Source organism: Lissotriton helveticus, chromosome 4_1, assembly GCF_964261635.1.
Source record: "Lissotriton helveticus chromosome 4_1, aLisHel1.1, whole genome shotgun sequence".
Classification (NCBI taxonomy): domain Eukaryota; kingdom Metazoa; phylum Chordata; class Amphibia; order Caudata; family Salamandridae; genus Lissotriton; species Lissotriton helveticus.
Genome location: NC_136063.1, coordinates 1,528,324,311 through 1,528,347,774, shown reverse-complemented (window position 1 = coordinate 1,528,347,774; position 23,464 = coordinate 1,528,324,311). Strand labels below are relative to the sequence as shown.

Here is a 23,464-nt window from a genome sequence, read left to right as displayed (position 1 = left end):
CATGCAGGCTGCAGTCCACAAGCCTTCCATTCTGGATCTTGGCAGATAGGGTCTTCTGTTTCTTCACACTGGTCCATAGAGCTACCACCTTCAAGGTTACTGTAGAGGCGATTTTTCCAGTATTTATGTCCGGTCCTTGCAGATAAAATCCCTTTGAAACATCTCTCTGGGCACAGCTTCCTTCTAAGTCCAGATGAAGTACATCTATTGGCCAGATGGGGCTTTGGGAGACTGGTTGGATCTTCGGGGCCAGACAGAACCCAGGCACTCTTTAAAATATGTACACTTTCCTTATCTGGGCCCAGTGCATGTTTCCTGGCTTGCTTCCAAGACACTCTGGAAGGCAGGTTGTGAGACTGGCATTGATTCAAGTTACGTGAGTTAGATTGACCTAAACCGGATACTCTCAGCCATGAACTCTGGTTGGTAGATTATGGCAAACACTAAACAAAGGGGGTGGGGGTGCACAGAGTTTGTTTACAGGCGCAGGGCAGCTCAGTGTTTCAGTTTTACAAGTGAAATGACTAGCACGAAAATGTTATATGCATTTGGTTAAAACGCTATTCTGGCTGGAATAGTAAAACGTGACAGAAAAAAAACTTGGCAATTAATGTGGTCTTCTAGAGGTGGATGGGAGTTAAGGACTGTGCCACTGCCTTTTTTGAAATCATAGTAAATGTGCAAATCCTAATTCAAAAATGTATAACCGCGTGTGTGCCATCAGGCCTGACATAATCTTTACCGCAGAGCTGGCTCCTCGCCTTGCTCAAAATAAAGTGTTTTGAAAGTGTCATGTCAGTGAGACTATGCTATCAGTCTAGCTGTGAAAGAGTGCCTCCCACGCTACGCTTTCTAATGCAGCCCTGCTTACAGCTCATGTGGTCAGCGTCAATCGAGTGAGTCTGCAAGTCGCTCATCTGATTATAATAAATTATGAACGTCTTCCAGACTGCTTGATTTATTTTCCGCAATTTTAGGTACAGTCTGATAAGAGTTGTTTAACAATTGTTTCTTATGCTTTGAAGCAGTAAACTTAGCCTGTCTTGTTGCTCAAATTGATGTAATTTCTGATATGAATGTTTCTCTCCTCTTCATTGCTTTATTTTGCTTGTGTGCAAGTGTCACTCAGTCGCTGAAATGTCACTCATAATTACACTGTATTTATGACAATGTCACACATAGCAATCTGAAACCTTAGCAGCTATGATTTAGCAGCAGCCTTTCTATGATTCTTCTTGTGTGTGACTAGTGATCAGCTTGTGTGCCAGTGGCAGTGACATTATGGTTTATTCCCGCCGTCATGGTTGGTTTCATGAATAGTGTGGCTGCAAGTATAGTCCAAATTATTGCATTGATTTTAAAATGGTTTATTTTAAAATGGTTTCTTCATGGCACATTATGAAATCAATGTGTGTAATGATGTAATGATAATCCTCATTCTGAAAACTGTATTTACCCGAAGCAGGTGCAGCGTGATTGTCATCACAATGTCACATCATACACTGAGTACTTTCCCCCCCGCAGGACACACATCCCTGCCTTGATGAAATATGCCTATGTTAAAAGCGTGTGCACACATTTAAAAAGCATTTCCTTTTTTTATCCGCCTCATGGAAGTGAAAGAGAATAGCGCAAAACAACAATCGATGGACAGAATGCAGAATAATGTCATACATTCACCCCAGTACAGAGATCTGGGCCTAAATCCGTTGTTTTTTTGCTCACCATGCCATTCCAGTTTGGACCCAGTCATATACAAATTGGTCCAAACTGGGTGGCGCAGTGAGCTAAAGAACGATGATGGATTCAACCCAGATCTGTGACTGGTGGGGGGGAGTGTCCAAAAAGTTTCAGCACTCCGTCCATCATCTCCTTGTGTTTGTTATGGCTGAGAGCAGAAGCCTTGTACTGCTAAATACACCATTGCAGTCATACATTCCAATAGACCTGATTCAGGCGGTCTCCCGCCTGAAATTGCCTCTAATTCAATAGAAGTAAATGAAGGAAATGCTCTCTCCCAAGTATAGTTTTAAACAACCCACTTTCCTCTTCTAAAATGTTGGCATGTATTTGTATGATTTAATTTAACTATTCTCTGTCACATCAGCTGCTCATGCCATGTGCCATGGCTGCCAGCAAGCCACATAGGAAACGTCTGTGACATCCGGGTTTGAATTTAATCTCAACCTCAACACCGTTATGGCCAGTGTTTAGCAGACAAAATGACTTTCTGAAGTGTTCTCGCTCATATTTTCCCATACTATCGTACGAATCTCTCTGTGCAATCAACAATGGACTGCTTCCACAGTGAATGAGCTATGTTTAATTAAACTGAGCAAATGGAATTATCTTGAAGCCGCAATGCATAAAATTGCCATAACCGTGCATATGATTTGCTAGTGTCCTCTGTCTTTTCCTTGAAAGCAGTGCTCATACAGTGTTAAAATCTTCTTACAGGCGCTGCTTCATCTCTCAACGTCAAAGCATATGTAGTCTGGAAACATCTGATGAGGGCAGCCTGTAGTAGGTAAAGTAGTGAAGGGGCTCAATATACTTGTCAGCTGTGGGTATCCTAAACAGAACGACGATGGATCGCTGGCTTAACCTTAAACGAAAATCCACTGAAGACATCAATGATGGGCCATCATGCTCAAAACCAAGGGAGTTAAGTGAAAAGAAAAGGAAGTTTTGCAAGTACGATGGTGAATATTTATCATTGGGTTTCACATGTTCAGGTCCAGAACATGAACAGCAACCACAATGCGTGCTATGCTATGAAATTTTGTCAAATGAGGCTATAAAACCTTCAAAACTACAAAGACACTTGGAAACTAAGCATAAAGAGCATGCAACTAAATCCATAGAATTCTTCAAGAATAAGGAGCAAGAGCTCCTAAAAAGTAGAAAAATAATTAAGAAAACTGCAACAGGATCTGTTAATGAAAATGCTCTGAAAGCTTCATATGAAGTGTCCATGCTCATAGCAAAAGCTGGAAAACCTCATACAATTGCTGAAGAACTAATAGTACCTGCTGCTAAAGGCATGGTGACAGCAATGGTTGGAGAAAAAGCAGCAAAACATTTAAATTTGGTGCCATTAGCTAACAACACTGTAAAAAAGCGAATTGACAAAGTTTCAGACAACATGAAGGAACAGTTGATCGAAAGAATTTCTAAAAGTCTGCATTATAGCCTACAAGTAGATGAAAGTACGGACATAGCAAATAAATCTCATCTCCTGTGTTACGTTGAATACGATTTTGAGGGGAAAATTTGTGAAGATTTACTGTACTGCTGCTATTTGATACATACCACTGCTGAAGAGGTCTTCAGCAGTTTCAATGACTTTCTGACATCAAATGGAATTCAATGGCCCAAATGCACAGGAATCAGCACAGATTGGGCACGTGCCGTGTCTGGGAGATTAACTGGACTTGTATCACAAATAAGGGAAATTAACCCTTCAGTTGTATGGCATCATTGTTACATTCATCGAGAAACATTAGCCACTAAGATACCAGAGGAATTAAAAAAGGTCTTGAATGAGTCAGTCAAAATTGTAAATTTTATCAAAGCTAGGTCACTAAATTCAAGGCTTTTTGAACAGCTTTGTCAGTCCATGGATAGTGATCATAATTAGCTTTTGCTGCATACAGAAGTCCGATGGCTGTCACGTGGTAGAGTTTTGTCTCGGCTTTTTAAATTAAGAGATGAAATCAAGAGTTTTCTTCACTGAACTGGATTCTCCATTTGCACTTGATTCTCCATTTGCACATGATGAGCGCTTACATGACCATACTTGGTTAGCTATGCTGGCATATATGGCAGACCTCTTCACCCATTTAAATGCTCTCAATTTAAGTATGCAAGTAGTAGGTATAACAATTTTAATGTTGAAGACAAGATTTAGGCAATGATAAAAAAAAGTTAGACTTATGGGCTCGACGCTTAACACAAAGACATTTTGATTCTTTTCAGAACCTGAAGACATTCTTGGAATCTGCGGATGATGAATTATCTAACAAAGTCTTAGAAATGTTTATCCAGCATCTCCAAGATATGCGCTGTAGTTTCCGTCAGTACTTTCCACTTCCGGATGAAAGCAAAAACTGGATTAAACATCCTTTTAATGTAGATATTGACAATTTAATGGGGCTGACAGCATCTGAAGAAAACGGTTTGATTGAAATCTCTACAGATAGTGCACTTAAACTTCAATTCAAGGAAAAGTCTCTGAGCATGACAAATTTTTGGCTGCAAGTACAAACAGATTATCCTGAATTATCATACAAGGCACTTAAAGTTTTACTTCCTTTCCCCACCACATGTTTATGTGAGAAGGCTTTCTCAAATCTTATGTACCTTAAAAATAAGAATAGAAATCGCTTGCAAAATGTAGAATCTGACCTAAGAATTCAACTTTCCGAAATAAACCAAACATTGAAAAGTTAGTCGCAGAGATGCAGCACTATCCTTCCCATTAAAATGTTTTTATTTTTGCATACTTTTCAAGATAAAATAATAAAAGCTTTAGTAATGCAAGTATTTGTTTGGTGTGTACTTGTTTGTGTATTTTTTGCGAATTACTGTTTTGATTTTTTGAAATTTAAATTGATAAAAAAAGGATTTGCGACTGTGCACAGGCTATTGATTCCAATTTAGTTCTGGTGTAGCGTGCCGCAGAGGTGTCACCTCGTACTCCTTGAGGTGTTCAAGTTAAATAATCACCACTGCGTCCCTGCGAATTGAGGGACGACCCTCTGGGCGCAGCTTGAAGTAGAAATCGCTTATGTGATATTTTCAATCTGGTAAATATAATCCAATCGTTGTATTCAATCAATAATCATCATCCAATTTGGGTTATAACTGGTATATTTATTCCATCTTCTATAGTTTCAAATTGTCATGTTGTATATCACATTCAATTTATATCCGTTATTTCATATTCTCGCAAGGTCCCAATGCATTTCTGGCCATCAGGCACTTCATCAGGGGAATCTGTAAATTAATGTATATGATGAGGACCCACATTCTAGAATCACGTATAAGAAAATACTATAACATCCTGTTTAAACAATAGTGAGAATCTACCTCTCAAACATGTCTCCAATGATTTATAATTACAAAGTACAATGCGTATTGAATAAAGTATTAGTGTGACAGTAAACTGTTATACAAATTTGCAGCAAGTGAGCAGCAACGTCGTAAATGAAAATGATAATGGCTGTTCAAAAAATCGTAAAAACGGTATAATCTAAATTCATTCACTATGAGTATGATTACGGGGTTATGACCAATGAAGTTCGTCGGGAAAACAGTGTTTCCACAAGACGAGTACATAATAGGTTAGTGGCGCATAATTTTAAACTAAAGACGCTAGTGACAAAATGAACTTGGATACCATATAGGTTCAGAGTGTCAAATAAGTGCCAGAGCTTAAAACTAAGTCTAAAAATGGGCTCACTCTTACCGGTTAAACCGCAGTATGACTGCGTTTGCTGCGGAATGCTCTCTCGAACGCCGAAGCGTTATGCTCTCTTTCCACCATTAAAGCCGGTGTTCCAAGTTTAGAAATAAACGATGTCGCGCTGAGCGCTATGAAAACGTTCAATAGTCTGGCGGCCATATTGAAATATAAAATGTGTATGGAAAGAGTATGTGCCACTATTCACTAAGTACACCACATGATGGAAATCAGGTGTATAAAATCTTGAATAATGTATGTGTATGAACTTTAGGTGATATCATAGGTTATACTTCATTCAACTAAAAAAATAATACAAAATGACATTTATCAGATAAACTTCCCGTAATTGCTACTGTCAGATCGGTATCAAGTCATTCATAATTATCACAGATAGCACGAGAATTCCGTGCGGTCATTAAGCCCATGGGGCTTGAAAGCATCTAATCTGAAAATCCATTCATTTTCTTTCTGCAATAGTCTTCGGTTAAGATCAATATATTCATCATTCTCAAGTGTGTCTAGAACTAGAAATTTCAGTTGCGAAACATTGTCAGCGTTCATTAACATGTAGTGCAACAGTTGACTTTTCATCATTCCTTCTAATACTGCTCTTGTGTTCAAAAAGTCTGGTTTTAATCTTTCTGATGGTTTTCCCAACGTACACAAGGCCACAGGGGCACTTCAATATATAAACTACATTTTTAGAGTCACAAGTGGCTGTCACTTTCAGTTCTATGGCTCTTCCACTTCGTGGGTGATTTATTGTTGTTCCTTTAATAATGGCATTGCAATTGTTACAATTTAAACAAGGCTGTGTATCTTTGTATTGTGTAGTGAGTTTTAAAATTTGTGGAGTTTTTAGTAGATCTAAAATGTTGCGGCTCCTAGTGAAAGCAAATCTGGGATTCTCTTCAAAAATACCTTTAAAGTCTGGCTCGGACGCCAGAATCTGCCAGTGTTTCAATATTGTTTTTTTAAACACATGACTTTTTGTCGAGTATTTTGAGACAACAACCATCCTTTTGGTATCCATTCTATGAACTTATTGTAAAACATCACTCCGCGTTTTTGTAGAGCATTTGGCCTCAGCTTTTTGTAAAATTTCAGAGGGATATCCTCGTTCATGGAATCTTTCCAACATCATCTTTATTTGTCTGTCTGATTCTTCTGGATCTGAGACTATTCTTTTAGTTCTGTATACTTGCGAAATTGGTAAATTATTTTTCAAAGATGATTGGTGAAAGCTTCGATAGTGCAGGAGGTTATTGCGATCCGTAGCTTTCTTGTACAATGTAGTTATGATTTGATTACATTCAATCTTCAATAAGACATCCAGATAAGCTATTGTCTGATATGTGAATTGTATTCGATCATTAATATTGTTAAGATTATCCAGTTCCTGTATTAACACATCATGTGGGCCCTGCCATAGCACAAAATTTTCATCGATGAATCGTAGGTAAATACGTGCATATTTTTTCCACTGTTCTCCACTTAGAATGTGATTTGTCTCAAAGTTGCTCATAAAAATATTTGCGTAGCTCGGAGCCATACAATTACCCATTGAGGTACCACTGAGTTGTAAATAATACTCTTCGTTCCATTTGAAGTAACTTTGGTATAATGAAAAGTTTAGTAATTGTATCAGAAACACTTGAAAATCAATGTCAAAGTTAGATTGCAATAACATAGATTCTACTGCTTCGATGCCTAAATCATGTGGAATGGAGGTGTAAAGCGTTTTCACGTCTATGGTGCATAGCCATACTTCTTGATCTTCCAAGAGTGTAACTTGAGCCATTTTTTAAAAAAAATCTGTGGTGTCCTTGATGTATGATGTAGCTTTAATTACAAAATCTTTCAAATGTAAATCTAAGAACTGTCCTATAGGTTCATGTATGCTCTCTCTGGTGTTGACAATGGGACGTAGAGGTGGGTGCAACACATTTTTGTGAACTTTGGGTAGCATGTAAATTGATGGTGTCCTAGGGTGAGTTTTTGTCAAAAAATTGTTTGTTCTCTCTGTAATGACTCCATAATTGCATGCTTTCTCCAGGATAGACTGTAAAAACTCTTGAAATTTAGTTGTAGGGTTGAACCCTAAGGGAGCATATATAGACTGATCCATGACATGTGTATTCACTTCTGTGGTGTAGAATTCCGTATCCATTAAAACAATTGCACCTCTTTTATCCGCTCTCTGAACTGTAACTTTAGGATTGTTGGCAATATTTTTAAGGATATTCAGTTCTTTCTTAGATAAGTTATGAAATTTAGTACCATGTTTGTAATCAATTTGGTTTATCTCTTGTTTAACCAAGGACTCGAACATATCAATAGACTTATGACTTATGGGTGCTTGATAAGTACTGTGTGGTCTAAGGTGTTTCAATTGAATATCTTGTTCTCTCTCATTGTTAGGTGTCACCACATTCTCAAGAAAATGGCGTAATTTTAGGTTGCGTGTCAATTTAAACAAGCTGATGTGAAGTTCCAATTTGTTCACATTGTGTGTTGGAACGAAAGATGTTCCCTTCTGCAGTACTTGTTTCTCCTGTTTAGTGAGCTGATGTGTGAAGAAATGTTTATCACTAGTTGGTTTTCCTCTATTATCTGTTCTTTCGTTTGGGCTTGGTTGCCGTTTCCTTTGTCACTGATGTTGATGGTTCGCCTCCTTTTGCCCCGCCTGGGTCTACGGTATCTTTTTGGCCTAATTCTAAAAAAGGCCCACTTGCAGGAGTTTGAGTTGTTGAACGTGCAATAGATGTTTCAGTAGTTGGTTGTTGTTGAATTTGGCGTGATTCACCTTCAGAAGAGGATGTTTCTGTTTTTTAGAGGTGTTCGTTTGGGGTTTGTTCTGACGTCTCCTCGCGTATACTTTCGCCCATGAATAGACCTTTCCAAGCTTATAGTCTATCGTGTCTCTTTTATACTTTCGCACCTTGCTTTCATTTATCTCCTCTCTGTATTTATCCAATTGTATATTGATATCAACCATCACTTGATCCCAGTCTTCCTTTACTAGTGATTCTTGTAAATCATTCTTAGCTTGTGTTATTTCTTTGTTGAGGTCTTCTAAAACTCTCGAAAGTTCTTCAATAATAAGTAAAATTAAATCCAGCGAGCACTTATTCAGTATGGCATACCACCGTTCGACAAATTTCTGATTATTCTTACACAAAAGGGGCTTTAATGGCACTCTCAGACCCCTGGGTATCCTCTGTGCCCTATGATACCTAATAAGAGTGCTTGCATGCAAGCGTTGATTTATCTCACATTTTGTTAAATATAACAATTGCTTAATATTGTTCTCTTTGCTTTGTTTGTTTTGGATGGGTGTGGTGTCTTCATCAATCAATGCATAGATTTTTGAAACATCTTCTGCAGCAAATGTATCTGCATGTGCTTCTGTGATTCTCGTTATGTCCTCATATATCGACATTTTTATCTCTCAAAATATTGTTCTTATTTAGTAATAAACTGAAAGTACTAGTACTGAAATTTAAATTGTAAAAATTGCTTGGGGGGTCCCCGGCCTCCAGTAGTGATTCAGTGGGGGTCCTCAGGAGTCAAAAGTTTGGGAACCACTGGTCTAGGAGTATTATGCTTTCAAAATACTAAGCCTGACTTTCGGGGCTCAGAATCTCCATGGTCCTGCACACAACTGGGCTGTTTTGGACCATGTTCAGAGATAGTAAGTGTATCATTTTGATAAATATTTTTGTTTATTTTTTAGGTTACTGTGCAGAAGAAGACCATAGGTACATTTACCTAAACTAGTCATATTCAACAAGTACTTTATGCTCTCTGGCTGTGATCCTTGCCTCCTTACAGGAAGGATGGAGTTTTGTGCAGTGCACCTATCTGAACCCCCACTCCTTATACTAATGTGGTGATTGCCAATGTTGAGAGCACAAGATCCTTCCCTCTGGTTTTCACTAAGGATTTTAGTGACCGAGGATCTCTCCAGCTTTAATTTGTCAAATAGATAAGGGTATCCTCGATTTTTGGTAGTATGTTCCAGTAGCCTGCTTCTGATCCTGGAGACTCACCAGATATAGATGTTTTCTCTCCATGAGTGAACGGGAACTTCAGTCATTACAAAGGCTTCAATTTGTTGAGCTGTCCTAGTAACTAAATAAGTCATTGCTTGACTTCTGCAGGGACTTCTAGTGCCCTCCAGGCCATTAGGCCCCCTTCCGAACCATCAGACCAGTGTGGTCTGAATGCCTCCTGCATACTGATGGTAAAACTTGTGCTGGGAGTATAGCTATGAGATGAGAAAACGAAGAGCATTTAGTTAGATCCTGTTGTTCAGTTTTTCAGGGCGGTGAGGGTCTATAAAGGAAACCTGCACAAAAAGGTCACTTTCAGATCCCTAAGCCCAAAATCGCAATTACTTTCAGCATATCTGAGTTCTTATAAGATGCCATCACAAGTCAGTTCACACGTCACTGATTCTTATGAAGGATATTTGAATCAACAGCCTAATGTTGTCTTCCTCAAGTTTTTCTCTGGCTAAATCAGAGAACGATGCTTCTGGTAAACATTAAACGTTGGTACAGTGTTCTTCCTGAACAAGCCAAGGGATCACCTTCTCTCAGATGTACCAGTCAGAAAATACCTGATGTTGGCAGTCACTCCTATCTTCTGTTCTGAGAAAACAATGTTCTTAGAATAGCAGGCATCACATGACGCACCCATTTCAAATTCTGCCTTTTGCCACCATTCACACTCATAAAATGTCTACCTGTCTTCACCATCTCAACAGTGCATAGTCCTTAGACTCGACTGTACATGCAACACAAGGTTTCTTTTAACAATTCTTTTCCAGTCTGACACCAACTCTGCAGCAGTGGGCATTAACTATGAACAATATTTTTGATCACGTCAAAGTAGTCTTGGTAATTTCCTTTCTATTGAATATCCAATCTTTTTTTACCAGTTTTGTGTTTGTTTTTTTAAAGTTCTGGCAGTGCAAGACCCAGGATTAATATGTCGTAATACCTGCATCAACCAGTCTGTTTGTATTGACACATTTTTTATTTCTTCAACGAAGCTAAACTTTGGCAGAATTTTGACAAATATTCATTGGCATTTTTTAACACACTTCTCTCGCAAAGTGATATTACCCAATTTATTAAAATTAAAAAAAAAATGTTCATCTATCTTGAATCCATAAATCGATTTATCATCTTGGAGTGTGGTCGCACCTTTGCAGCAGCGGAATAAATGGTGAATCGGTGTTAGGAAAATATTGTAAACGTAGGCAAGACAAAAAGGATTTTACTGGTTACTAAATGAATTATCTGATGCATCAAATCAGCAAAATATTAGTGCACAGATATGTCAGACATTTTATTGATTTTTAAGTAGGATGACAACATAAATATTTTTGTTTAAAGGTCCCAGGTCATTGTAAAATCCTGGTTCCCCATGCCTCTTGTTTGCTAACACAACCATCAAGACCCAGGGTACATTTTTTTATAGGTACTATAATGTTCTCTATGCACATTTTGTTCAGGATCGTGCTCGTCTCGTAACACGCTGAAAAACTAATGTTAGGCACCTTGTGTTGTACAGAAAGCACTCTACTTTTCAATTTAGCTTCATGTTATTACCATTTCTGTTTTCCTAGAAATTTGCGAAACAACTCTTGTACTATTTTAAAATATCATCAAGCGACTTGACATGCAAAATAGACACTACTCGAGGATTAGTTTAAGCGACCTACCTCTTAGTTTACTACCTTTAATGTTTCTGCCTCCGTAGGTTATTCCCACCTTTATCTGCCCCACATAGTTCTCCTTTAGCACGTGCACCTTTAATTTAATATGTCTCGTAAATATCCATTCAGGAGTTTGGTATTCTCATGATGCTCTACTTGTTTAAAATATGCTTTCCTTAATTTGACTTTACTCGCTACCTAACTCTTTTACTTGAAAAGTTGATAATCTGAGAACCAGTACCATCATATACCTAAAATTTCTGTTCCGTATAGTGATGGTGTGGACAGTCTGATCACCATCAAGTGCCAACACCAAATTGTCTAAATTCCTCCTCTGCTCTCTACATCGCAACATTATATAAAGTTTGTTCTTTTTCGATCTGCACTCCTTGGCAAAACTTTCTGCACGCCTTACTTCCTGCAAGACATTTTTATTTTGTGTTGCGCCATGGTTACCATATCATCATATTTGGACATTGTCCAGCTGTAGAAAAATGATTTTCCTTCATTCCTTCCTCCAGGATACACCTACTTTAATCTCTTTTGCTAAAAGCAAATAGTATTTTCCCCAACTTCACTATTGCTACTATGACTCATCTTTAAAATGCTCCATGAATTGTTCCATCACTCAAGCAATAGAGACTGTTTGGTCCGTAGTGAGGTTTTTGCAGCCCAGAACACATTCCTCTACTGGAGGGCTGTATCCGTAAACATTTATGTCTCTAACTCATTTGTAAAATTTTAAACTAGTGCCCAGTATTTTTAAACCCCATTATATGCATTTACTGGTTCATGCATTTGTTATTACCTGGTGTATTATACTAGGTCTGGCTACACGATGGCTTTGCATAGTTGCCACAGCTTCCTCATACACGCTTAACCTAGCACCAGGATCTTGTTGAAATTATGGCAAGTTATCAGATATTTTCTGTCCTTCCGTAACCAGCAAACAAAATAAAAAGGTAATTCCAACTTTCAGTTTTTAACAAATAAGTGCTGACATTTCTATGCCACTTTTATGAAGACTAAAATGTCTGTGCAGTCCATGAGTCCGAAGTATTGTGTAAGTAAATCGCGCTGACTGTTTTTACCGTCCGACAATTAATTTTTCGTGTATCTGAGAATCTGAGGAATTGCTAACGCACACCATAAATGGTGAGTCAATGCGAATGCATTGTTAGGTAGCAGGTAGGCGCCCTGCATAAGGTGAATGCAAAGACCGCCACTGCTAATTACCACAGCAGATGAATGTCTGCTGCTGACCACCATTAATGTTCACACGAGGTGCACATTCAGTGACACTCCTATAAAGCCAATGAAAGGAAGAGGAGCTGGCAGTGGCATTACTGTGAGTGTCATACCCCTTTAAGGACTTGCACGTTTTCGATGATATTTTAGTAAACAAAAGTCATCATAACCTTGACTTCTACCTTAGGAACACAGAATCCATTTGCAATCATGCCATATTGGAACGTTTTACCTTCAGCGGAAAGTGGTTCTTTGTGTACTTGGCACTTCTCTCTGGGCTTCTCATGCTCGCTTGCTGTTGGTCACAAATGTCTGCTGCTCTCTTGCGGGTGGTACGACCTTTGCTGTGGTGACAGCCGTGGGGGAACAGCCTTTACAACGCGGGCATTACCATGCGCTACCATTACAACGCTGCTATTACAACGACTTGCGCTGGAGGGTGCTGTTGGATAGGGAATAGTTAAATTTTTTATTACAACACCTTCTCTACTGTAACGTGGGCTGGAGTTGGAATAGAAAATGTAACTATTCCGCTTACAGCGCAAGTCGTTGTAACGACTTACGTTGTAAAAACAGCGTTGTAATGGCACGCGTGGTAAAAGCCCGCGTTGTAATGTCATACAACCCAGCCGTGCAATAGCACCTTCTTGCCACCCATTTTAGGGCTCATAATCAGTTACTGACGGACTGAAACACGTGGAAACTTGGCTGTTTTTTCTCCAGTTATAGTTTTTCTATGCTTTTACACCAGGCAATTTCTTTCAGAGTTATGTTTTTGGACTTGTCCTATCTGCCTTATTTAGCACAAGGACACCTTATAAGTGAATAAATTGTGAACACATCATCGGTTTCCTCTAGTCCAGGCTTCTTCGAGTAGCTTGTGACCTACTAGTAGCTCGCTGGCTCCCTGTAAGTAGCTCTCCTGTGTGCAGCCCAGCCTACTGAATATGGAGCTTTTCCTTGGTTGAATTAGCACATGTATACCAACATTGAAAAGCATGTATTCTGGAAGAAACCATATCCTCATAAATCGATGTTTTGAAAAAAATGAATTTCCATAATCTATTTAAAGCTGATATTTGAGTGATAAACTGTGCAGCGTTAGTGGGACTTATTGCAAATATTACCTTGATGTCAGGGGAAATACAGCTGTGGCTTTCAGGTATAACTTATGTAGAGGAATTCCAAATTGATAAAGCTTTTTTTTTTTTTACATTACAGCTTGCAAATCTACCTGATGCACAGAGGTGGACACTAACAGTACTCTTGCATAGGGTGGCCACTAATGTAATAGTGTGTGACCTAGTCACTATTTCAACACTAATAATAGTAGGACCGAAAGATTTTCATAAAACATAAGTAGCTCCTATTACAGAAAAGGGTGGAGACCCCTGCTCTAGTCCTTTGTCTTTATCAATGGGCACATGTTTTGACTACTTTTGTTTCACTCAAAATACTCTCCGCCCCTATACCCCTCGTAGTGTTTTGGCACTTCTATACCATTATCACCCTCTTGTATGTCCGAGACAACTTAGGTACTGCTGTTAGATCAGAATAAAAACATCGGGCCAGAACACTTGCATTCCCCTTCTGCTTTCTTCCTGGTCATGCCCTATAATATGCCCGCTGATGGCCTATTTAACATAGTGGCAACTCTTTTACCTCGGCCTTCTTTCCTACTCATTTGATATTATTCCCCTGAACATGGACACCAGATACTCGCTGCCATCATGGTTACTTCCAGCCTATACGTTTATGATTTTATAACACATTACACAACATCTTTGACAGTTTATTTAAATACATAAGCCTGCGTCTTGTTCTCTATATGCACATGCCATTCAGGTTTTAAAAATTGCATGCACTTAATTATATTCCAAAATGGTAAAATCTAACGTCTGACTTCCATGTCTGTAAATGGTTGTACCCCGAGTACTTTCTTTTGCTATACAGCTAAACCTTTTGATTCTCTTTCCATAACCTGCAAAAAGCTCAGGACCCTGCATTTTCACCTTGCCACCACATTATTGTGGTGTTAGATATAAAGTTTGAAGTCATCTCTAAAAATCTCTATTTCTACCTAAGCCAAATTACGAGCTCTACCTGATTTTTTACTTGTCCAACTGAATTAATCACTGTATTACTCTGAGTGAAAACGTCCTGCATCTCCAACACACTCTTCCCCAAATCATGGCCCTGTCATTGGTTACAAGTCTATATTAGAACTTCAAGATAGCATTAATCACCGGCACCCATCATAGCAGTTTAATCTCTGCTGTTGCTGTCGTCCTATTAAGAAGCTCTGTCCTATCATCTTAAATATTATCTGCAGGATGTCGCCTACCACACTTTCAAAGCCTAGAAATCTGTCGTCTGCCAAAGGCACCCCACTGACTGAGCTCTTATACGTATCTCACAACTAATCCACAATGTCTACCATGTCCATGTTTCCATCACACTCTTTGATCTCTTGATTTCCTTCAGTATTGTTTACCATAGCATCTTCTCGCATGCTCTATGCACCGCTGGCCTGGCTTTCGACTGGTTTTCCTCTTGTCTAGCATCTGGACTTAATAAATGGTCTGATGCTCTGTGCTAAACACCCACCCTTCTCATGTCCTTCTCCCTCACCAACACTAACGCTCTCAAATGTTTTTTCCAATCTATTGTTTATCTCGGCACAATTCTAAAGAAAAATTGATAATAAAAGTATTTTGAGTTACGTTGATCCGAAATTTAGTGTCTACACTTATATGGTTTCCCCTCCCCACACCATTTGTATTGTAGCAAGTGTACTCTTGTTTGTCTAAACATCTTGCTAATAGATACAAATGGATATTTCTATCCAGTAGAGCAGCTAAGATGATCTGTAAATTAGTTGCTTTCGTAATAGGCAAGCCATTCACATTGCTCCATAGAAATAAGGTGGCGTTGCCACAGGTAATTTTCAACTATAATGTTCATCAAATGAATGAGATTGTAGTGTCCTCCTGGAGACCATAGTTACCAATAAAAGGTTTACTAGCCATTTGTCAGAAAGGTGTTCCGCTATTACTCTGAAGTTGCAGGCCTCCATTGCTAGTTTGTTGAAGTCGGGCTAGCGCTAAATTGGAGCATGAGTTTCGATTAAATTTATCAAAATGGATGGCTTCATTCATTTCATTTGAATTTGCTAAAACTTGTGTAAGAGGTAATCGATAAGTAGGTCTTCAATATTGTCTGTGAAAATGTCTTAAATCAGTAGCTGGCATTTGTGTAAAAAAAAAAAAAAAGTTTATAAAAAATAGAGGATGACCTCAATAATCAAATCGGGTGCGAGGAAGAAAAGCTCAATACGGTTGATCTTTCACAGGGGCAACCCATGCTTTTAACACAGATTGTGGTTTTTCTTCCTTAGGATGTTATACCTCAGGCCTTATTGGATCAGTATATATCCATGACTGATCCATCTCGTGCACAGACTGTTGACACAGAGATTGCTAAACACTGTGCCTACAGCCTTCCAGGTGTGGCACTGACACTCGGAAGGCAAAATTGGCACTGTCTGCGAGATACCTACGAGACACTGGCTTCAGACATGCAGGTATGTCAGTTTGTTGAAATGTATTCCATATAAACAATCACTAAATCTTTTAGTTTCAACTGTGCTTTTTCTTTTGCTACTTTCTAAAGGCCAGTGTTATATGCTAGAACTTGAAACGTGTTGCATAGTCTTGTCACTGATGGTGCACTGTTTGAATCAATCATCCACAAAGGACAGCATTCAGAGCACTAAAGACTATCCGGTAGCTGCCTTTTCCCTCTGACAGACCTAGAACATTTGCCTCAATGCCCCTGAATTGAAGAAACACAGGGGCATTAAGGGGACATCATATATATCATTATTTTTATATATTTAGATATTTAGATGTAGTGAGCAAGGTGGACCTGTCCACCGAAACGCGTCTGATCGTTTTTTCTTGCAAATAAAGACCCTTGATTTGAATCCCACGGGTTCATTCATATATATATATATATCTATATATATATACATAGATATATATATCTAGATATATATATCTATATATATATATATATATCTATATATATATATCTATCTATCTATATATATATATATATATATATATATATATATATATATATATATATATATATATATATATATATATATATATATATATCCAACACTTGCAGAAACCAATTCGGAATGAGGCCACACAGAGATGAAATGTGCTCGTTTATTTCTGACAGCTTGCTAGCAGGAGCACATTAAGAAACCAACTCGCATCTCAATAAACCTTGCCACACGCGTTTCAGGAAGCAAATCCTTTCTTCAGTGGCACAATGGAAAACAGGAAGAAACGCCTCAGTCTTTAAATACATTCGTCGCACCTGCCTCCATGGGCGTGGCCTAAAGGCATTCTGGGCACTGTAGTTCATGTTTAATCTCCCCCAGTGGGTGCGTTTCTTCGAGTTCAATTACTTCAAATAAATGATGCCCAGGGTTCCAAAAGGCACCTGCCTTGCTTTGCTTGCTGAGGCGTTTCTTCCTGTTTTCCATTGTGCCACTGAAGAAAGGATTTGCTTCCTGAAACGCGTCTGGCAAGGTTTATTGAGATGCGAGTTGGTTTCTTAATGTGCTCCTGCTAGCAAGCTGTCAGAAATAAACGAGCACATTTCATCTCTGTGTAGCCTCATTCCGAATTGGTTTCTGCAAGTGTTGGATTTATAAGGGCTTTCCAGGTCGTGGAATGAAGCCCACTGCTTTCCTAGCAGGTCTGTCACAGCACCACTTAGAGCTGTGAATTACGAACAGAGACAAGCTGTGACCTCGAGCAGGGGGGTGCCAGTCTGAAGCTCATTTGGCAGCTACAAAGCAAGGCAGGTGCCTTTTGGAACCCTGGGCATCATTTATTTGAAGTAATTGAACTCGAAGAAACGCACCCACTGGGGGAGATTAAACATGAACTACAGCGCCCAGAATGCCTTTAGGCCACGGCCATGGAGGCAGGTGCGACGAATGTATTTAAAGGCTGAGGCGTTTCTTCCTGTTTTCCATTGTGCCACTGAAGAAAGGATTTGCTTCCTGAAACGCGTCTGGCAAGGTTTATTGAGATGCGAGTTGGTTTCTTAATGTGCTCCTGCTAGCAAGCTGTCAGAAATAAACTAGCACATTTCATCTCTGTGTGGCCTCATTCCGAATTGGTTTCTGCAAGTGTTGTATATATATATATTTGATTCTTATTCGATCAGCTTAATTTCTCTGGCCAGATCAATCTCCTAACCTCCTCATGCTTTTTCCTTCCTAAAACTCTACTCAAGATGTTCCCTTTTATTCCACAAGAATTGAAAAAAACTGTAATAGTTGCCTTATTTCTTTCATGAATCGACTATTGCAATGCTCTTTTCCTTGACATTGACAAATGCTAACTATCTAAACTCCAGTTCTTGCAGAATGCTGCTAAGTGGATGCTGCTAAATTTCATCCCATTTCCTATAGCATTAGGGACCGCCACTGGCTCTACCGGTCCAGCAAATAATTGTATTTAAAGCTCTGTCTGGTGCATAAAGCACTATAAGGTGGAGGGCCTCAGGACCTACAGAAACCCTTTTTTGGCATATCTCGCAGCGGGACTTAAGATCAGCAGGCAGAGGGCTGGTTCAGGTCCCTAAAATTCAAAGTACAGGATGTGTTTGGGGGGGGGGGTCATAAGTCTCTCCCATTGGGCAGCTAGGCTTTCGAATATGCTGCCGGTTGCAACTAGACTACAATAAAATAGACTCTTGTTCAGGAAGATGCTCAAGACCGTGTTACTTCGTCAAGTAGGTCCCTACTCCCCCTCTCAGGTGATGCTCACGTTACTCGTTTATTTAGTGCCAAGACGCCTCTACATTAGGGCACTTTATTAAGGTTTACACACACACATATATATATATACATATATATATATGTATATATATTCCACGCTTCTTCGCTTAAAACGAAAAAATTGGGCGCACACCTTCTGGATTCCACTGTCTGGTTTATTACAATCCTGTTAGCATGAAAGCAGATGATCTACGCGTTTCGATGCTACAAGCATCTTGCTCACGATCAACTTCTCGCATTTTTTTCAAACCATTTAAAGGATTCAAAATAATGTTACATCATTTCCTGTTTTACGATGCTGAGCATTGTGGATATTGTAGTTTTTGTATAAAAAGAGTCTCTGGGTAGATTTGTACCATTCAATTAACAGAAAATAATAACCCCTTATTTTCAGTATAACTCTTTTCAACTCTTAAGGACAAATACCAATTTTTAAATTTTTCTTATAATTTTAACTCTTTATTGAGTCTTTAACCATTTTGGTCCTTCATTTCATTTTTAATCCCTCCAGTGGGATTTGTCCTCTTAATTTATTTCATTTTGTGGGGTCCTTTACCTTGCAATATCGTCCAAGGTTTTGCGTTTTTCTCCTTTTTTTAATCTTTTTTTTGTTAATTTTTAGTTTCCAACTTTTTTTGGTATCTTCCCTTCTCATGTGCTCGTTCAAGCTTTCCACAATTTCATATTTTTTGAGAGATGAATGTATAACTCCTCCGATTGATTGAGGCCATACGGACTTAAAGTTCTGAAATTTAGGATGTGACGTGACTCCTTTTGCCTTGGAGATTTTTCTCGGCCAATAAAGTGGATATTTTCCAAGAAGCAGTGATCCAGGACCTCTATAAAATCAAAGGATCAAATTATAAAGATAACTTGACATTGCAGGAACGAGAAGCACTAGGAAATCTAACCAATGACGATCAGATAGAAATAAAAATGGCGGATAAAGGGGGAAATATAGTGATTTGGGAAAAGAGTGCTTACATCACGGAAGCTCATCGTCAACTGAAGGACACCAAATACTATGAAAGATTAAAAACTAACCCAACGCCTGAATAAAAAACAAATTGGATGAAAAATTAAGACAATGGAAATCGAATAATCTGATTGATGACGATGAACAAAAATATTTAACAACTAATCATCCAATAACAGCCACGATTTATTTCCTGCCAAAGGTCCATAAAGATCAAAGGAAACCCCCGGGCAGACAAATTCTATCAGCAAAAGGCTCCTTGTTAGAACCTATCTCAAATTACATTGACTACTTTCTTAAACCATATGTGACACAATTGAGTTCGTATATTCAGGACACTAATGATCTGTTGAGAAGACTGGAAAATACTCCATGGCATGAAAACTACCAATTGGTTTCAATGGATGTCGTTTCCTTATATACGAACATAAATAATGACATCGGGATGAAAGCATGTAACTATTTCGTGCAGGATAGAAATATCCAATATAAAAATCACAATCAGATGCTGCAGGAAATGATCGAATTGTGCTTGTCACAAAATGTCTTTCTATTCGGAGAGGAGCTATATCGGCAAAGTAATGGAACCGCTATGGGTTTTTCTTTCAGCCCAAATTACGCATGCCTTACAATGGGCTATTGGGAAAAAGAAGTTGCTTGGGCATCAGAGAATGATCAATTTACCAGCAAAATCATTTGTTGGATAAGGTTCATAGATGATTTACTGATCATTTGGGATGGAACTCCAGTGGAATTTGAAAACTACTACAAAATCATCAATGGCAGTATGACAGGGTTGAACTTCACATATGAAATCAATAATCAAGAAGTAACTTTCCTCGATACACATATTTATATCAAGGACAATCACATTCAGACTACCCTATATAGAAAGTCCACCGCAACTAATGCCACATTGGAAGCAACAAGTTTCCACCAAGCATCTCTGATCTCAAGTATCCCCTACGGGGAGTTTCTCCGCATTAGAAGGATATGTAGTGAAGAAACAGAATGGCAAAAACATAGCACTATAACAAAAAGGAGATTCAAGAACCGTAAATATAACCAAGACAATGTGGAGAAATGCTGGAAAAAGGCAAATGAGAAACTTAGAACCGAGTGCCTAAAACGTTCATCTGAAAACAAAGACAAAATTGAACAGGAACCGATCAGACTCATTACGGATTATTCCGAAAGCAGCAGGGAGTTCGTGCAAATCCTGAGAAAAAAACTGGAAGATCCTACATTTGGATGAAACAGTGGGCAAACTAGTTGGAAAACATCCAACTATAACCTACAGGAGAGCGCCAAACTTGAAGGATCAATTGATCCTCAGTCACTGTAAAATGAACAAGCATTAGAAATGCAATCGGGCTCGGATTTATTTGAGTTTGAGCTAATGGCATTGTAAATGCCAATGTATTGTTGCTATGTGTTATGGAGTGTGTTCATGTGGTGTGTACTGCCAGTGATCTCCTTGTGAGTGTGAGAATATTGCACCGTTACTGCCTGTGATGTCCTTCTTGTGAGTGTGAGGAGCTTGCACCTCTGCTGCCTGTGGTCTCCTTGTGAGTGCAAGAAGATTGCACTGCTGCTGCCTGTGATGTCGTTCTTGTGAGTGTGAGAAGCTTGCACCATTGCTGCTTGTGATGTCCTTGTGAGTGGGAGAAGCTTGCACCTCAGCTGCCTGTGGTCTCCTTGTGAGTGTAAGAAGCTTGCACAGCTGCTGCCTGTGATGTCCTTCGTGCGAGTGTGAGAAGCTTGCACCGCTGCTGCCTGTGAGTATGAGAAGATTGAATTGAGCATCTCTGTGCTGTGCCTGTTCTTTGTAAGGGACTCTTGCTCTGTTGCTGCTGCTGCTGCCTTGGCACAGTACCTGCTGTGAGTGTGTAAGGGAAGTTTGCACCGCTGCTGCTTGTGATGTCGTTCTTGCGAGTGTGAGAAGCTTGCACCTCTGCTGCCTGTGGTCTCCTTGTGAGTGTAAGAAGCTTGCACTGCTGCTGCCTGTGATGTCGTTCTTGTGAGTGTGAGAAGCTTGCACCGCTGCTGCTTGTGATGTCCTTCTTGTGAGTGGGAGAAGCTTGCACCTCAGCTGCCTGTGGTCCCCTTGTGAGTGTAAGAAGCTTGCACAGCTGCTGCCTGTGATGTCCTTCTTGTGAGTGTGAGAAACTTGCACCGCTGCTGCCTGTGAGTATGAGAAGATTGCATTGTGCATCTCTGTGCTGTTCCTGTTCTTTGTAAGGGACTCTTGCTCTGTTGCTGCTGCTGCCTTGGCACAGTACCTGCTGTCAGTGTGTAAGGGAAGCTTGCACCACTGCTGCTTGTGATGTATTTCTTGCGAGTGTGAGAAGCTTGTACCTCTGCTGCTTGTGGTCTCCTTGTGAGTGTAAGAAGCTTGCACTGCTGCTGCCTGTGATGTCGTTCTTGTGAGTGTGAGAAGCTTGCACCGCTGCTGCTTGTGATGTCCTTCTTGTGAGTGGGAGAAGCTTGCACCTCAGCTGCCTGTGGTCTCCTTGTGAGTGTAAGAAGCTTGCACAGCTGCTGCCTGTGATGTACTACTCACTACTCTACTCACTACTCTGCACTCACTACTCACTACTCTGCACTCACTACTCACTACTCTACTCACTACTCTAGTCACTACTCTGCACTCACTACTCTACTCACTACTCTACTCACTACTCTACTCACTACTCTACTCACTAGTCTACTCACGAGTCTACTCACTACTCTGCACTCACTACTCACTACTCACTACTCTCCACTCACTACTCTACTCACTACTCACTACTCTACTCATTACTCTGCACTCACTACTTTACTCACTACTCTACTCACCTCACTACTCTACTCACTACTCTACTCACAACTCACTACTCTACTCACTACTCTACTCACTACTCTGCACTCACTACTCACTACTCACCTCACTACACTACTCACTACTCTCTTCTCACTACTCTGCACTCACTACTTTACTCACTACTCTACTCTACTCACCTCACTACTCTACTCACTACTCTGCACTCACTACTCACCTCACTACTCTATTCACTACTCGCTACTCTACTCACTACTCTACTCACTACTCTACTCACTACTCTACTCACTACTCTGCTCACTACTCTGCACTCACTACTCACTACTCTACTCACTTCTCACTACCCTACTCACTTCTCACTACCCTACTCACTACTCTGCACTCACAACTCACTACTCTAGTCACTACTCTGCACTCACTACTCACTACTCTACTCTCTACTCTACTCACTACTCTACTCACTACTCTACTCACTATGAGATGGAACTTTTCTCATTCTCAAAGTACCTTTCATAGGAATACATGTTGAGCTACTCAAAGAGCGGCAGTGAGACTGACAACAAGTACCAATAAAGAACATAAAAAGACGTGGTGTTTTATGAACGAGAATTTAGTTCAGTTGTTCTAAATCTTAAATGCTGCCTTGAGCAGTTTGTATTAGGAACATTTAATTGTCGGGTCAAAATTGCATTTTAAAATATGCTGCTTAAGTTTTATTAAAAATAAACGTTGTACTTTTTCGTGTATAAATTCCTTATAATGCGACATGGGTAATAGTTATAAATTAGCCAAATATGCATTGTTCAATTACGCTGAGAAAAAAGGCGATAATGACAGTCGGGTGTTATCACTCCAGATTCCCAGGCTGCTCATTTGGAAGAATTCGCGATATTCCATAGACATTTATTTTTTTTGTATATTTTTACCATCTTAAAGTCGTGCTTGAGGTGAGGAAATCCTTTCTTAAAAATCACGGATCAATCGCACTTGAGGAAATACCAACTAACAACACTGACACTTGAGGGTCTATATCATCACATCAGCTCTTTGATAACTTCTCATAACCGTGTTTACAATCATGTGTCAGTATTATTTACGGTTTATCCAAGCAGACAATTTTGGCACATACGAAGAGAGCTGTTAAAGCAATGAATGGCTGGGCCTTTTCTAATAAACAGGGAAGCTGCACATAGTGCCAGTGATTTTCTCTATTTACATTCCGATAAATAACAGCAGGAACTGTCCAGACCAATATGCAAGTTCACAAGTTTCAAGTGTGTGTTCTTGAGTCAATTGGTAGCCTGACGGAATTTAGACATCATAACTGCCTGTTTTGGTTGTTTGAAATAACATTG

General features: G+C 39.4%; 1 protein-coding gene across 5 annotated transcripts in view; it reads left to right on the top strand.

Moving 5' to 3' along the window:
- PPP4R1 (protein phosphatase 4 regulatory subunit 1) overlaps nt 1-23,464 on the top strand; it is a 689,584-nt gene that overhangs the window by 531,387 nt on the left and 134,733 nt on the right. For all 5 annotated transcript variants that reach the window (XM_078688139.1, XM_078688143.1, XM_078688140.1 and 2 more), the window contains one exon: nt 15,841-16,026. In XM_078688139.1, coding sequence (XP_078544265.1) covers nt 15,841-16,026 — 186 coding nt within the window. The remainder of the gene's footprint in view (nt 1-15,840; nt 16,027-23,464) is intronic.